The following is a 16,382-nucleotide window of genomic DNA, read 5'->3' as shown; positions in this document are numbered from 1 at the left end:
AAGTGGCTCCGATTTGTATGGTTAAACTAGTTTTTGAATAGCTTAATAATATTAACCATAAGTTATTATATATATGTATATATAAATAACAAAAATAAATAAAAAGAAAACTGTGGTTGCATTTTTGTTTAGATAATTCAATGCCACTTTGTGCACATGTTGTTTTTATTTGGTGATCTATAAAGTTATAAGTTAAACTTGGCAATAAATGTAATGTAATTGTTCCTTAAAATTCATTTTTAAAACGGTGAACTAGTAATTTTATAAAAATTGTAAATTATTTTTAAGCAATTTCAGCTTACAGGCAATGGCAACAATTCCCAAAATTTATTCTATTAAGATTGTAAATATTTAAATAAAATTTGTTTCTATACTTCACAGACTACATTTTCAAAAAATCCTTGGTTGGCGCCAACCGCTATGTCTTCCAGTGTTGTGCAATCACTTTTTGCAAGTATTTCTCACAACGCGTTAGTACATTTTCGCGACTTTGCAGATTTTTGGCGGCAAATATATATTTACATTTATTTTATTTATTATTGCGAGGCAGCACGGAAATGGCAGAATCCGGAAAAGGAAAAGTGCTGCAGAATACCGGTAAATTCGTGAGCGAGAACCGTACAGAAGGGTGAGTTGTAAAATTACCTGAAAGTCAAGATCTACATGGTTTTTTTCCTTCTCTTGTTTTTAGCGACGACTTCTTCAATGAGGCGGGCTATCGTCAATCCCGGGAGAACGACAAAATCGACTCGAAATATGGCTTCGATCGGGTTAAGGATAGTCAGGAGCGGACGGGCTATCTCATCAACATGCATTCGGTAAGTTGAAAACCATTTAAAACCGTAAGGGCTCGCTTTAATAATAGCCATTCCCCCGCAGAACGAGGTGTTGGATGAGGATAGAAGACTCATCGCTGCCCTGGATCTGTTCTTCATCCAAATGGATGGTTCCCGCTTCAAATGCACGGTGGCCTATCAACCGTATTTGCTTGTCCGTCCGGAGGACAATATGCACCTGGAAGTGGCTCGCTTTCTGGGTCGCAAGTATTCCGGGCAGATCTCCAGCCTGAAGCACATCAGCAAAGAGGATCTGGATCTGCCGAATCATCTGTCAGGCCTGCAGCAGCAGTACATAAAGCTGTCCTTCCTGAATCAAACAGCCATGACCAAAGTCCGGAGGGAACTAATGGCCGCCGTGAGGAGAAACCAGGAGCGCCAGAAATCAAACACCTACTACATGCAAATGCTGGCCACCTCGTTGGCCCAATCCTCTGCCGGCTCCGAGGACTCCACGCTGGCCAAGAGGCAGCAGGATTACATGGACTGCATTGTGGACATAAGGGAGCACGATGTGCCCTACCACGTTAGAGTGTCCATAGATCTGCGCATTTTCTGCGGTCAGTGGTATAACATCAGGTGCAGGAGTGGTGTGGAATTGCCCACCATCACCTGTCGACCGGATATCCTGGACAGACCCGAACCCGTGGTTCTGGCCTTCGACATAGAAACCACCAAGCTGCCCCTCAAGTTTCCCGATGCCCAAACGGACCAGGTCATGATGATCTCCTACATGATCGATGGACAGGGCTATCTGATCACCAATCGGGAGATAATCTCCTCGAATGTAGATGACTTCGAGTACACACCCAAGCCGGAATTCGAGGGAAACTTTATTGTGTTCAACGAGGAGAACGAGATGCAGTTGCTGCAGCGCTTTTTCGATCACATCATGGAGGTGCGTCCGCACATTATAGTGACATACAATGGTGATTTCTTCGACTGGCCCTTTGTGGAGACGCGCGCTGCTGTCTACGATCTGGATATGAAGCAGGAGATTGGCTTCTCCAAGCTGCGGGAAGGTAACTACCTGTGCCGTCCTTGCATACACATGGATTGCCTGTGCTGGGTGAAGAGAGATTCCTATCTACCCGTTGGATCCCAAGGTCTGAAGGCAGTGGCCAAGGCCAAATTGCGTTACGATCCCGTCGAGCTGGATCCCGAGGACATGTGCCGCATGGCCGTGGAGCAGCCCCAAGTGCTGGCCAATTACTCTGTCTCAGATGCTGTGGCCACCTACTATCTCTACATGAAGTATGTGCATCCGTTTATCTTCGCCTTAAATACAATTATTCCCATGGAACCGGATGAGATCCTGAGAAAGGGTTCCGGCACTCTATGTGAGACTTTGCTGATGGTGGAGGCCTATCATGCCCAGATTGTGTATCCCAACAAGCATCAGACCGAGCTGAACAAGCTCTCCAACGAGGGACATGTCTTGGATTCGGAAACCTATGTGGGTGGCCATGTGGAGGCCTTGGAATCGGGTGTATTTCGGGCGGATATACCCTGCCGTTTTCGTCTGGATCCTGCGATGGTCAAGCAACTTCAGGACCAGGTGGATGCAGTGCTGCGCCACGCCATCGAAGTGGAGGAGGGAATTCCCCTCGAGAAAGTTTTAAATCTGGATGAAGTGCGCCAGGAGATTGTTCAGGGATTGCAGGGCCTGCACGATATACCCAATCGCTTAGAGCAGCCTGTCATCTACCATTTGGATGTGGGTGCCATGTACCCCAACATCATCCTCACCAATCGCCTGCAGCCTTCGGCAATGGTAAGTGATTTGGATTGCGCTGCCTGCGACTTTAACAAGCCGGGAGTTCGCTGCAAACGCTCCATGGACTGGCTGTGGCGCGGAGAGATGCTGCCCGCCTCGAGGAACGAGTTCCAGCGCATCCAGCAGCAGCTGGAAACGGAGAAGTTTCCACCCCTCTTCCCCGGTGGACTGCAACGCGCCTTTCACGAGCTCTCCAAGGAGGATCAGGCGGCGTATGAGAAGAAACGCCTCACGGACTACTGCCGCAAGGCCTACAAGAAGACCAAGGTGACGAAACTGGAGACGCGTAATTCCACCATCTGCCAGAAGGAGAACAGCTTCTATGTGGACACGGTTCGAGCCTTTCGAGATCGCCGCTACGAGTACAAGGGCCTCACGAAAGTGGCGAAGGCATCGGTCAATGCGGCCGTGGCTTCTGGCGATGCGGCTGAGATTAAGGCCGCCAAGGGCAGGGAAGTGCTCTACGATTCGTTGCAGTTGGCCCACAAGTGCATCCTCAACTCCTTCTACGGCTATGTGATGCGGAGAGGAGCCCGCTGGCATTCCATGCCCATGGCGGGCATTGTGTGCCTTACCGGTTCCAATATCATCACCAAAGCCAGGGAAATCATCGAGCGAGTGGGTCGTCCGCTGGAACTGGACACTGATGGTATCTGGTGTATATTACCTGGTTCCTTTCCGCAGGAGTTCACCATTCACACGAGCCATGAGAAAAAAAAGAAGATCAATATTTCCTATCCCAATGCCGTGCTGAATACCATGGTCAAGGACCATTTCACCAACGATCAGTACCACGAGTTGAGGACGGATAAGGAGGATAATCTACCCAAATACGATATACGCGATGAGAACTCAATTTTCTTTGAGGTGGATGGGCCCTACTTGGCCATGGTTTTACCAGCATCCAAGGAGGAGGGCAAGAAGCTTAAGAAGAGATATGCCGTCTTTAATTTCGATGGTTCACTGGCCGAACTCAAGGGATTCGAGGTGAAGCGACGCGGTGAACTGCAGCTGATCAAGAATTTCCAGAGTTCCGTATTCGAAGCTTTCCTGGCGGGCAGCACACTTGAGGAATGCTATGCATCGGTGGCCAAGGTGGCGGACTACTGGCTGGATGTCCTCTACAGCAGGGGATCCAATCTGCCGGACTCCGAGCTCTTCGAACTGATTGCGGAGAACAAGAGCATGTCCAAAAAGCTGGAGGAGTATGGGGCTCAGAAGAGTACCTCTATATCAACGGCAAAGCGATTGGCCGAGTTCCTGGGCGAGCAGATGGTCAAGGATGCGGGTCTGGCCTGCAAGTACATAATATCCAAGAAACCCGAAGGAGCTCCCGTCACCGAGAGGGCCATTCCCTTGGCCATTTTCCAATCCGAACCGAGTGTTAGGCGCCATCACCTGCGTCGCTGGCTTAAGGATAACACCATGGGCGATGCGGACATTCGAGATGTGCTCGATTGGAACTACTACATAGAGCGGTTGGGTGGCACCATCCAGAAGATCATCACCATTCCAGCAGCGCTGCAGGGTTTGGCCAACCCGGTGCCCAGGGTGCAGCATCCCGACTGGTTGCACAAGAAAATGTTGGAGAAGAATGATGTGCTGAAGCAGCGCCGCATCAACGAGATGTTCACCAGCAGACCCAAGCCGAAACCCTTGGCCACCGAGGAGGATAAGTTGGCGGACATGGAAGACATGGCTGGCAGAGATGGCGGCGAGGATGCCGCAGGTCGTCCCATGGTCACAAAAAGGAAACGGGTTCAGCTGGAGGAGAACGACGCGGAGGAGGAGGAGGCGCAGCCAAAGCCCACCACTTGGCGTCAGGCTCTGGGCGCACCACCACCCATAGGAGAAACCAGGAAGACCATTGTGGAGTGGGTGAGATTCCAGAAGAAGAAATGGAAGTGGCAGCAGGATCAGCGCCAGCGGACTCGCCAAGCCAGCAAGCGAACGCGAAACGATGATCCTCCCGTGGTGAGGGCCCCAGGACCCACAGCTACCTTGGGTGGCTTTCTGAGACGAGCACAGCGTACGTTGTTGGACCAACCGTGGCAGATCCTGCAACTGGTGCCCATCGATGATCTGGGACACTTTACCGTGTGGGCTTTGATAGGCGAAGAGCTGCACAGGATCAAGTTGACGGTGCCCAGGATTTTCTATGTCAATCAACGGAGTGCAGCTCCCCCGGAGGAGGGTCAATTGTGGCGCAAGGTTAATCGAGTTCTGCCCCGATCCAGACCCGTCTTCAATCTCTACAGGTACAGTGTGCCGGAGAAGCTTTTCCGCGATAATTCGCTGGGTATGCTGGCGGATCTGGCCACGCCCGATATCGAGGGCATCTACGAGACGCAGATGACCCTGGAGTTCCGAGCCCTCATGGACATGGGCTGCATTTGCGGCGTGCAGCGCCAGGAGGCAAGCCGTTTGGCCCAACTGGCCACCAAGGATCTGGAGAACTTCAGCATCGAGCAGCTGGAGCAGCGCCCTCAGACACAAGTCAAGTATCTGGCAAGTGCCAGCAACCGACTGCGCAAGATCTACCTGTACCAGCACAACACGCCAACGGCCAAGAAGGAGATGTGGTCCCTGATCCTGATGCCCAGCAAGAAGGCCTACATCTTCGCCCTGGACACGGTGCGCGCCAACCAGATGCCCAACATGAGGCAACTGTATGCCGCCGAGCGTTTGGCGCTGCTCAAGAATCTGACTGCCGAAGAGCAGGCGAAGATCCCCGTGGAGGACTACACCTTTGAGGTTATCATAGAGGTGGATGTAAAGCAGATTTACCGGCACATCCAGCGCGCTCTGACCACCTACAAGCAGGAGCACCAGGGACCCACCATTCTGTGCCTGCAAACGGCGCTGGAGGCGCGCAAACTCAGCCTGGCCATGCCCATTCTGCTAGAGTTCCCCCAGGCCCAGATCCACATCTCCGACGATGCCAGCCTGCTGTCCGGCTTGGACTGGCAGCGTCAGGGTTCCAGAGCGGTGGTCCGTCACTTCCTGAATCTGAACAATGTGCTCGATTTGATGCTGGACCAGTGTCGCTACTTTCATGTGCCCATTGGCAATATGCCGCCGGATACAGTGCTGTTCGGAGCGGATCTTTTCTTCGCCCGCCTGCTGCAGCGGCACAACTTTGTGCTGTGGTGGTCGGCCAGTACCAGGCCGGATTTGGGTGGCCGGGAGGCGGATGACAGTCGACTGTTGGCGGAATTCGAGGAGAGCATCAGTGTGGTGCAGAACAAAGCCGGTTTCTATCCGGATGTTTGCGTGGAACTTGCCCTCGACAGTCTGGCGGTGAGTGCTCTGCTCCAATCTGCGCGGATTCAGGAAATGGAAGGCGCCTCCTCGGCCATTACCTTTGATGTGATGCCCCAGGCCTCGCTGGAGGAAATGATTGGCACCGTTCCGGCGGCCACGTTGCCAAGCTATGATGAGACGGCCCTCTGCTCGGCTGCCTTCCGCGTGATGCGCTCCATGGTGAATGGCTGGCTGCGGGAGGTGTCCATCAACAGGAACATCTTCTCCGACTTCCAGATTGTCCACTTCTATCGGTGGGTGCGCTCCAGCAATGCCCTACTGTATGATCCTGCGCTGAGACGATCCCTCAACAATCTCATGAGGAAAATGTTCCTGCGCATTATAGCGGAGTTCAAGAGACTGGGCGCCACCATTGTGTATGCGGACTTTAACAGGATCATCCTGAGTTCCGGCAAGAAATCCGTCTCCGATGCCCTGGGCTATGTCGATTACATTGTGCAGAGCTTGAGGAACAAGGAGATGTTCCACTCCATCCAGCTGAGCTTTGAGCAGTGCTGGAACTTCATGCTCTGGATGGACCAGGCCAATTTCTCTGGAATAAGGGGCAAGCTACCGAAGGGTATTGATGAGACGGTCTCCTCCATTGTTTCCACTACCATGCGACGGGATCCGGAACGCAATGAAGACGAGGAGGAGGAGGACGAAGAGGAGGATTTGGAAAACCGAGATCCAGTTGAAGGCAACGAACCGGAGCAGGATCAGGAGGATGAGCTATCGCTAGAGCTCAACTGGACTATTGGCGAGCACCTGCCCGATGAGAACGAGTGTCGGGAGAAGTTTGAATCCCTCTTAACCCTGTTTATGCAATCCCTGGCCGAAAGGAAGACCACGGAGCAGGCCATCCGCGACATATCACACTGCGCCTTCGACTTCATCCTTAAGCTGCACAAGAACTACGGCAAGGGCAAGCCCAGTCCGGGACTGGAGCTCATTCGCACGCTGATCAAGGCGTTGAGTGTGGACAAGACACTGGCGGAGCAGATCAACGAGCTGCGACGGAATATGCTGCGCCTGGTGGGCATCGGTGAGTTCTCGGACATGGCCGAGTGGGAGGATCCCTGCGACAGCCACATCATCAACGAGGTCATCTGCAAGGCCTGCAATCACTGCAGGGATCTGGATCTCTGCAAGGATAAGCATCGTGCCATGAAGGATGGAGTGTGAGTACAAGGGCCTTGATCTGCAATTCAAATTATTTAATTTTGTTACATCTTTTAGACCCGTTTGGCTTTGTGCCCAGTGCTATGTGGCCTATGACAACGAGGAGATCGAGATGCGAATGTTGGACGCGCTGCAGCGCAAGATGATGTCTTATGTGCTGCAGGACTTGCGCTGTGCTCGCTGTAGCGAAATCAAGCGCGAGAATCTGGCCGAGTTTTGCACCTGCGCCGGCAACTTTGTGCCCCTCATCAGCGGCAAGGACATCCAAATTCTGCTCGGTACATTCAGCAAGGTTGCTGCAAACCATAAGATGCAGTTGCTCCAGCAGACAGTCCATCAGGCACTGAACACGCCGCGATAAGATGTTGTTAATTTGTAGTATGTAGGATCTAATTATAAGTCTTACTTCTAATAAATATATTGTTAAAAAAAATTAATGTTAGTTGTGGTTGTGTGATATGATATTCTGAGATAACTCTCTTTAGTTTATCTTGATTCCGTCAAGACCTTTTTTTAGGAATTAAGTTTCATAAAGAACTTTCTTCCTTTGATGTAGATCGTTACTTCTCACGAAAGTTATTAAACAAAATTATAATTTAGATGTCTAGTTTTGCGATACTAACACTTTTTGAAAGCAATACGTTTAGATATGATTATGAGATGACACACTGTATAATCCTCTGAGATTCACACACTTTTGATGATTTTTACAAACGTTTCGCTTGTCGTTTTCCCGATTTTATTGGTTGTTGCTAACGTAGGACCCGTGGTTTTGTAGGCGCACAGACGAAATCAGCAGCAGAACTTAAAGCAATTAGACTAACTCATAGGCGAGGTTCGATCTTTACTGAGCGGCCTGGGTAATGGGGTCCACCTTGACCTCGGGGAACTTGAATTCGGGGAACTTCAGCATATCGGTCTTGCCATCGCTTCCAAACTGCTTGGCCACACGGTCCAGTTCGGTCTTGAGCTCGCGTTCAATCTGGGGATTGGAGTCCACCAGCTTGCCACCACTGGGGGTATGAAAACAAGTGATTACTTCAAGGACTTAATCAGGATTTGTGATCATGAAACTCACGCGCTCTTCTGCTTGTACTCGCGCACCTTGTCCAGGAACAGCTGCTGGATGGGATCGGCGGCCTTGTTCAGGGCGGGGGCCACGATTCCGAAGTTACGACGGGCCTCGGTGCGCAGCACACGGACACCACTCAGCAGGGATTGCGACAGCATCTGAAAAATAAAGAACTTTGTTATAGTTCGGCTTCCCTCATATGTAACCTTAAAAAGGTTATGTAATGCGATTTGTTTTTTTGCGGGTTTCTGAAGGTTTTCGGCGCTGAATTTGCCAGTGAGTTATACAATTCGTCGATCCACATACCGTGAATTATATTGATTATAATATAACTACTTTTGTTACCTTATTTTCCTTGGCAAATGCAAGCTTTCGTGCGGAAAAGTCTCAATTGTCGGTTCACAATGACAGTTGGGATTAGGGATGGGCACCTTATCGATTATTAAGGAAAGACAAACTATCTGTTTGGCAAGTTTTGCTGTTCAATCAAAACAATAAACAAAATAAAACTAAATTAATTTAAATTTCAAATATATCTATCTCGGTGTCTCAGATTTTTTCTTAATAAATCTTAAAGTTTAGTTTTATTTGTTAAAATTTAATTTCATTCAAAGATATATCACAAATTATATCGCGGTACGTGCCCATCACTACCTTAAAGAGACCAGTTTGTAAATATTACCAACTCTAAGAAAATAAGTATGACTACCTGACGCTATCCATGCTTGGTCACACTGATCGTCCAGGTTCCACGTCAAGCGCCGGAAAAAAACACGACAACTTGCATTTATTTAATTTACTTGGCGACCGGACGAACGGATTTCGAGCAAGATGGTGAGCCTGGTGCAGGAGATCGACACGGAGCACGAGGACATGGTCCACCACGCGGCACTGGACTTCTACGGCCTGCTGCTGGCCACCTGCTCCTCAGACGGCAGCGTCCGCATCTTCCACTCGCGCAAAAACAATAAGGCGCTGGCGGAGCTCAAAGGACACCAAGGACCCGTGTGGCAGGTGGCATGGGCTCACCCCAAGTTCGGCAACATCCTGGCCTCGTGCTCCTACGACCGCAAGGTGATCGTCTGGAAGTCCACAACGCCCAGGGATTGGACTAAGCTGTAAGTAAACGCACACTGGCAGGGGCACACCCACACAAACAAAACGTTTAATTTGCAAGGGGAATCGCCTATAGAGTGCCCATTAATTAAAGGCTTTTATGCTTTGGAATTCGGAAAAAGAAAATGGTATAGATCTAGGAATTTAGATGATTAATGAGATCTTTTTTAAAATAGAGAAGGGAATTTTGAGTACCCATTTAACAATTGAAATTTTTCAAATGGATCAATCTAGCATATAAAGTAATATTTCAACTACAATTTTAAACATGTTACTTCTCTGTACTTATAATTCTTTAACGGAGGGATTCTTGAAAGTTGTTTATCTCATTTGATTTGCAATCAAGGAACCGCAATCATTAAAGGGTAATTACAGCTTTTTCCGTAATTAAAATTTCCACTTATCACTCAAAAACACTCTGGTGTTCAAGAGAACAGGGTACCAAAACGCACACACCCGCACTTGCCCCAACATCAACTACATATGTCATACATATGTTTAGACTGGTGTTATCACTTAAAGTCTGCCACATCTAACCTTTGCGCTTGCCACATTTCAGCTATGAATACAGCAACCACGACTCGTCGGTGAACTCGGTGGATTTCGCCCCATCGGAGTACGGATTGGTGCTGGCCTGTGCCAGTTCGGATGGCTCCATTTCGGTGCTCAGCTGCAACACGGAGTACGGTGTGTGGGATGCCAAGAAGATACCGAATGCCCACACCATCGGAGTGAATGCTATATCTTGGTGCCCGGCCCAGGCTCCGGATCCGGCATTTGACCAGCGGGTAACCTCGCGATCGTCAGCCGTAAAACGCCTGGTGAGCGGTGGATGCGATAATCTGGTGAAGATCTGGCGCGAGGACAACGACCGCTGGGTGGAGGAGCAGCGCCTGGAGGCGCACTCCGATTGGGTGCGCGATGTGGCCTGGGCGCCGTCGATTGGCTTGCCACGATCGCAGATTGCCACAGCCTCGCAGGATCGCCATGTGATCGTGTGGAGCAGCAACTCGGATCTGACACAGTGGACTTCAAGTGTGTTGCACACATTCGACGATGCCGTGTGGAGCATCTCGTGGTCCACCACCGGCAACATTCTGGCCGTCACTGGTGGCGATAACAATGTGACGCTGTGGAAGGAGAACACCGAGGGCCAATGGATCCGCATCAATTATGAGTCGGGCACGGCCATCCAGTCTAAGCAGCCATCGCTCCATCCTCATTCCCACTCCCAGCAGCAGCAACAGGCGCCACAGCAGCACCAGCACCAGGCGCCATCGCATCCTGGTCCATCTTCGGACTCGGAGCACAGCTCGAACCTATCCAACTCGCAGCTCTCCAACTGAGCAATCCCTGATGAAGTTCTAAAGTCGTGGTCTAAAGTGTTATCTTACAAATATATACTATACGAAATACAAAATAATGTTTCCCCTCTAAACCTTTGTTGTGTTATTCTCCACGGATATTAAGTTACTTGCACTTATGAACCCTTGATGCAAGGCATTAAAATTAAATTTTTACAAAATTCACATTTCCCTATCAATCCACTTATTGCTTTTTGTTTTAGATGATCTAACTGTTTTATTTTTCAAATCTATGCTATTTATATTGTGTCGATATTTTGTCTTATATACATACAAATTAGATTAGCTTTATTAAACTGTACCAGAAATAAACCACTTAATCGCTGTAAGAAATTTGTAACATTTGAATAATTCGAGTGTCGCGCCATTCAGTCTTGCATCATTTACCTTCTGTAAGTAATAAAATGTCCTATGTTAAAAGATAAGCGTTGCAGAACTACAGAATTAGCAGGCTGCGCTAATTTAACCGTAACTATAACTCTTTTTATAATTCGTTGTTAATAAATTTTTTCCCGATAAACATATACTCCTCAAATTTGACTTTACAGTAAATAATGCGGGATGGGATACTAGTGTTTTGTTATTGCCATGACCTATTAAAGAAGGCATTTGCCAACACTGGTTTTTAACTATTTTGCTGTTTTAAGGAATACCCCTTACATTTTTGTGGTGATAAAAACTTTTCAGAGTCCGACGGTCACACTGTATTATTGTATTATTATTGCAATTTTATCCAATTTTAACCAATTTAACGCAATCAGAGGATTCCTGCGTGGTTTTCCAAGCCAACTAAGGTTACTTCAATTCAAGGTAAACAGGTAAGTCACGAAGCAGGCCTAGCTATATGGAAATGGGCCAAACCAAACCCAAAAACACCCCGATTCGGGACTGCTGGAAAAGGCAAGGCCAGCTGCCCATTTGGGATTGGAATGCTCCATCTCCAGTCTCGCGATGATTGTCCTAAACCAAATGCACCGGGCGCTGCAGAGCGAGGCCATTCATGCGGTTTTCCGTCTTTTCAGCGACGACATGTCCCAAGGAGGCGGCGCTACACCAGCGGGCGGTAATCCCACGGCGCTCCAGGCATCCGGAGGGGGCGTGGTTTTCAGCAAGGTCTTCATCCAACGCGACTATAGCGAAGGAACCTCGGTGAAGTTCCACACGCGACTGCCCACGGAGCTGGAGGGCATGGTGAGCTTTTTGTCTGAACTTTAGCTCCAAAACTGTAGTTATATATCTTATTAACTTACAGATTGAAAGACACGTCTTCGAGGCCACCATCAACAGGCTAAACGAATTCTATGCCGAAGCGGAGGAGGGATCCTGTGGCACCTACTGCGAAGGATGCATTGGCTGCATCACGGCCTACTTGATCTACATGTGCTCCGAAACGCACTACGAAAAGGTGCGTCATTTGGGCGGGTACTTTCCACATATAAGGTCAAAACAATAGCCTCCTACAAAGCATAATATAAGTCATGCTTTTATTGGTGTTTAAAAGCATGACTTATATTATGCTATGCAACTATTAACTATGCAACTGTTTATAATGATTCATTATCTATGTAGATAACTCTAGTTTTATTTTATTTTATTTTAAAAACTATAAGTTCCTTAAAATGGCAATTTGTCAAAAAATAACATTAAATTATACTTCAGGAAAAACAAAATAATTAAATTAACTTAAAACTTTCTAAAGGATTAGAAACAGTTTATAGCAACAGCCACAAATCTTGAAAGCGTAACAAACTAATTTATATTTCTGAACAAGTGCTCAAGTAAAATGCTTAAAGAAATTCTCTAACTTGCAGCATTATTGATTTCACCAATACCTGAACTTACCATCCCCAAAAATATGTTTTGCCACCCCCACAGACCCTTCGCAAAATATCCAAATTTGTGGCTTCCCAAAACGAACGCATTTACAACGCCAAGGGCCTGCAGCTAATCGATCCGACTTATCGGGGCCTTCGCGTCATAGAGATTACGATATTCGATCGTCCGGGGCGGACGTGACTTCCGCTTTCCCATTCGGCCAACGAGTTTTTCATGTGAGATCAACCAGCCACAGTCGCATCAACAGGAAGATGAAGGAGAAGTGTCCGTGTTTCACCAATTATCAAGCAAAAGTCAGCGCCATTGTGTGTGTTTCCAAGAAAGAAAAAAAAAACAAAAATCACTACAAAGCTGTGGAATCAGCTAAAGCTTTATAACCAATAACCATATGTGTGAGTGGCTTAAAATCTCCTATATTGCCTCAGATAGCTAATGAATTTCCACATCCTTTCCAGCTTGGCAGAGCAGCGGCCAGAGCTTCGGGGCATGCGACTTAGTCACCGGTGTGCTGGGAGTCCTCCTCCGCTGCAGCCACATACGATATGCTAGATTAGTCGTTAATGATTAGCCAAGGCAGTGTACGGCCAGTTAGTTAGTATTTATGCATTAGCGGGCATAGTCATTTAAGTGAAAAGCTACCGAAAATGCATTTTGTGCCGAAGCAAGCATCAACATATACACACATTCGCATATGTTATCATTGTTCTACTTATCAGACCGGGAGGCGAGCAAGAATTGATTTTTTTGTAATTTGAAAAAAAAAACAAAAGAAATTTGTATACATCTTGTTTGCAGTAGTTACTAACCATTCGATTGTCTTAAGTTTTAATTTTAATGGCATTACCATACATAAATACATTGTTCAAGCTTAATCAGACAAAGCATACGCATAATGTTTTCTATAAAAAACTCTTACCGATTTCAAACAGCGCCAAATGAACTTACCCTTAGACAAGTGGAGAACTGTTCGATTTTTAATATAAATCAGCAACATTGATTAACATAGTTAAATATCTTATAAGTAAAAATATATATTGCCGTCATATTTAAAAATGCCTACAAGTGTTTTCTTGCGGTGGGTAAACATCAAACGAAAAGTAAACATTTGGAAAGCAAAATGTGTTGTGCAAAATTGGTTTTGCAGATTTTTCTTTGTATTCTAATATTTACCTTTTACTGCGGTTATTTTTTCGTTGTCTAGTATTATCCGAAGTATTCGGAATACAGTCACTATTGTTTCACAGCAGAACAATGAAGCTAGCAATTATATATTTTCTATGTTTTTGGGGTCGTTAACAGAAACTGTTTATAACCAGCTTAGTACTTCTATTGAAAGTACTAGTTACCCATGACATCTAAATTTAGATTTTTAGCATTTGGTTAAAGGGTTCTGTGTGTCACCTACAAAATTTCTTAATTGTCAAAATGTAGTTTTTAGTGTTTAAAAATTTGTTTTTATTCAAATCGCAATAAACAAAATCTAACTTGCGAACACACTTGGCTTTTGTTGGTTTTCTAGTACACAGCGTGCATGCCAACATATTAAATATAATTTCATTTAAGTCTAAATAAATATGAATCTTATTATTGTACCTTTGCGGAAATGAGAAAAAGTCCAGAGACATTTTTTTTATCAACATTTCTAAGATTTGCTATTTGTATATTTTTCTATATATTTTTTTAAGCAACAAATTCAAACGGTCTTTCCTCTCTATAAGATGACTACACCAGCTCTTCCCTGCGGATTTTCATTTTCCTCCAGCGCACCAAAAAACTATAATATAACATTAAATAATAGGTTCTTGTCCAGGTTCCGTGGTTCCGTTTAGTTCATATCATTCGGATTTAATTCCAGTTTACTTTCCCGCATCGTTCATGTTCTTGGGCAGACTCAGCAGCGAATTAATGAGCTCCGAGTTGCGTTTTCTAATAGGCACCGATGGGACCAAAGAGTTGTCCAGAATCAGGGGATAGCGGCACAGGTTGGCCACCTGGTTGGGAGTTAACAGTCCTATGGTATTGAACCAGTCCATTAGGTCCCGGTTGTATTCCTTGCGCACGTAGCGCTCCTCATCCGGCATGGCCATGGCGCCGGTGTGTCCGCATCGGGAGCAGATGGCCAAAAGCACCAGGACCAGGACGTACGTGTAGCGAGCCATTTGCCTGAGGAGTTGGAAGGGAAAAGGCCGGAACAGGAACAGAGCACGGGACACCTGCAGCAGGAGACTTGCGAATGAACGATGCTTGCAATATTCTCGACTTTTATAGGATCCCGGACCTGGGAAAACCTCAGCGGGAGACCGCGCAACCACGCAACCCTGCAACCCAAAGGCGTCAGTATCGGTGTCATCTGCAGGACCAATACATGTCATACGCAGTCCTTGCTGGTCCTCGAAGGCAGGAAAATACGGAGTCGAGTTGGATCCACGCAAATATTTGATTATGCAGTGTTTTATGTGCCAACATGCAGGCAGCCAGGAACCAAATCCCATTCGGTTACAGGAATGTTTGTTCGGGAATGGAGCTTATTGGCGACACTCTCCTTCACTTAGCAAAAAATGGGTTGTTAGCAAAGGCTAAACAACTAAACTAGGTAAAATTATCTGTACTAAAAGCTACAGAACTGCTTACAAAAATAATATCTGGATTTCCATGCCTTTTTACTCGGGATTACTACTCATATTAAGTTTGTACACCTTAACATTTTTAATACAATACAATATTACAGCGATATATTCAAAGCGACACTAAATTGAACTTACTGTTTTTAAAATTCGGCTTAAAGTTGTTCGATAAAATAAATAAAATGTGTATATAATGTTACAAAAAAGGAAATAAAGCCAATCTCCATCTAAAAACCCTTAAATAGACAATTATTTTCTCTTAGTGTAAGGTGTGATTAATTTTAGAACAGCCAGTCGTAAAAATAAAAGCCAGTGTTTAATATCTAATTTAATAGCTGTTGGCTTGCTTTGCAAAATTCCAGTTTTTTCTTTTGTTTGATCACCAGACTGTGTAAATATGGCCAAAAATTTTTGCGCAGACGTAATTGGCGATAGCATAATGCCACATATTTGTTGAGCAAATCCACCGATTGTCTTGGCCAGATATAAAACTGGCAGCAGCCGTAATGGCGGGCAGCAGAGCAGCAGCATCGCACATCCCAAGATGAATGCAGGACCATTGGCACTGAGAATCCTGGCCGTTAGCCTTTGCATTTGGCTAGCCAGTGGAGCCTCCTCTCCGACAACCACAGAAGCAGCAACAACAACAACCAGCACCACCACAACAACGACGGCGGCCACCACAACCACCACAACATCCTCGTCGAATGTCCATCGCAAACGGTTTCGCATCAAGAACTTCAAGTACTCCGTTAAGCGCAAGGTGAAGGTGTATAGAAGCACCACTTCGAGTTCCCGGAGCAGGAGCCGATCGGGCAGGCGCGTCACTGTCCGTCGAGTCAACAGGCTGCTCAGACGCCGCAATCGGGGATAAGATTCTAATTCCAAACATATCACATAAAGCAATAAAAGCCTTTTTCCAAAGTACCAAGTTTTTACTACAATATTATTCAATATATTATTATTTAAGGAAAAGTAAGTAAGCTTACTATTAGATTTTATGATAAGAGATTAATTGAGAACATATTTTTTATCAAAAACATTTGTACGTGGTGTACAGGATGTATAGATAATACACATATATAATATTATATATAATTGTCTTACACAAAACTTCTGTATAAAAAATGATTTTTCTGAACTACCTTGATTTTAAATCATTGATGTTTGGTTTATATTTAATCTCGCACACTTTTTGAGTTTGATATAACCAAAAAAGTGGAAAAAGATTTAGATTTTTTTAATTATAGACTTTACAATGTGGTAAATACT

General features: G+C 46.1%; 6 protein-coding genes across 7 annotated transcripts; 4 read left to right on the top strand and 2 right to left on the bottom strand.

Moving 5' to 3' along the window:
• The first annotated feature begins 500 nt into the window (after nucleotides 1-500).
• Nucleotides 501-7,517, top strand: LOC108148846 (DNA polymerase epsilon catalytic subunit 1). Its single transcript, XM_017276129.2, has 4 exons — nucleotides 501-628; nucleotides 692-818; nucleotides 880-7,097; nucleotides 7,156-7,517. Exons 1-4 carry the CDS (start codon nucleotides 558-560, stop codon nucleotides 7,457-7,459), a joined length of 6,720 nt encoding a protein of 2,239 aa, XP_017131618.1. The 5' UTR covers nucleotides 501-557; the 3' UTR covers nucleotides 7,460-7,517.
• Nucleotides 7,518-7,799: 282 nt separating this feature from the next.
• On the bottom strand, nucleotides 7,800-8,548 carry LOC108148847 (ATP synthase-coupling factor 6, mitochondrial). The gene is made up of 3 exons (XM_017276131.2): nucleotides 8,518-8,548; nucleotides 8,177-8,328; nucleotides 7,800-8,111 (listed from the first exon to the last, which is right to left on the bottom strand). The coding sequence occupies exons 2-3, from the start codon at nucleotides 8,326-8,328 to the stop codon at nucleotides 7,943-7,945; spliced, it is 321 nt and encodes a 106-aa protein (XP_017131620.1). The 5' UTR covers nucleotides 8,518-8,548; the 3' UTR covers nucleotides 7,800-7,942.
• A 336-nt stretch (nucleotides 8,549-8,884) lies between these two features.
• On the top strand, nucleotides 8,885-10,724 carry LOC108149003 (protein SEC13 homolog). Its single transcript, XM_017276347.2, has 2 exons — nucleotides 8,885-9,288; nucleotides 9,846-10,724. The coding sequence occupies exons 1-2, from the start codon at nucleotides 9,002-9,004 to the stop codon at nucleotides 10,630-10,632; spliced, it is 1,074 nt and encodes a 357-aa protein (XP_017131836.1). The 5' UTR covers nucleotides 8,885-9,001; the 3' UTR covers nucleotides 10,633-10,724.
• A 609-nt stretch (nucleotides 10,725-11,333) lies between these two features.
• On the top strand, nucleotides 11,334-13,539 carry LOC108148985 (golgin subfamily A member 7). 2 transcript variants are annotated; one of them, XM_017276327.2, is made up of 5 exons: nucleotides 11,334-11,460; nucleotides 11,673-11,841; nucleotides 11,903-12,055; nucleotides 12,526-12,878; nucleotides 12,942-13,539. In XM_017276327.2, the coding sequence occupies exons 2-4, from the start codon at nucleotides 11,680-11,682 to the stop codon at nucleotides 12,664-12,666; spliced, it is 456 nt and encodes a 151-aa protein (XP_017131816.1). In that variant the 5' UTR covers nucleotides 11,334-11,460; nucleotides 11,673-11,679; the 3' UTR covers nucleotides 12,667-12,878; nucleotides 12,942-13,539. The 2 variants fall into 2 exon arrangements, with proteins under 2 accessions (XP_017131816.1, XP_017131815.1); XM_017276326.2 differs by having other exon boundaries at nucleotides 11,334-11,468.
• A 590-nt stretch (nucleotides 13,540-14,129) lies between these two features.
• LOC108148986 (protein PDF) lies at nucleotides 14,130-14,702 on the bottom strand. Its single transcript, XM_017276328.2, has one exon. The coding sequence runs from the start codon at nucleotides 14,643-14,645 to the stop codon at nucleotides 14,343-14,345; it is 303 nt and encodes a 100-aa protein (XP_017131817.1). The 5' UTR covers nucleotides 14,646-14,702; the 3' UTR covers nucleotides 14,130-14,342.
• A 952-nt stretch (nucleotides 14,703-15,654) lies between these two features.
• On the top strand, nucleotides 15,655-15,984 carry LOC108148606 (protein new-glue 3). The gene has a single exon (XM_017275683.1). It carries the CDS (start codon nucleotides 15,655-15,657, stop codon nucleotides 15,982-15,984), a length of 330 nt encoding a protein of 109 aa, XP_017131172.1.
• Nucleotides 15,985-16,382: the final 398 nt, after the last annotated feature.

This window comes from Drosophila elegans, unplaced genomic scaffold (assembly GCF_018152505.1).
Source record: "Drosophila elegans isolate 14027-0461.03 unplaced genomic scaffold, ASM1815250v1 contig_476, whole genome shotgun sequence".
NCBI lineage: Eukaryota > Metazoa > Arthropoda > Insecta > Diptera > Drosophilidae > Drosophila > Drosophila elegans.
The sequence above is the reverse complement of the archived record's forward strand: the minus strand, read 5'-3'. Positions and strand labels throughout refer to the sequence as shown.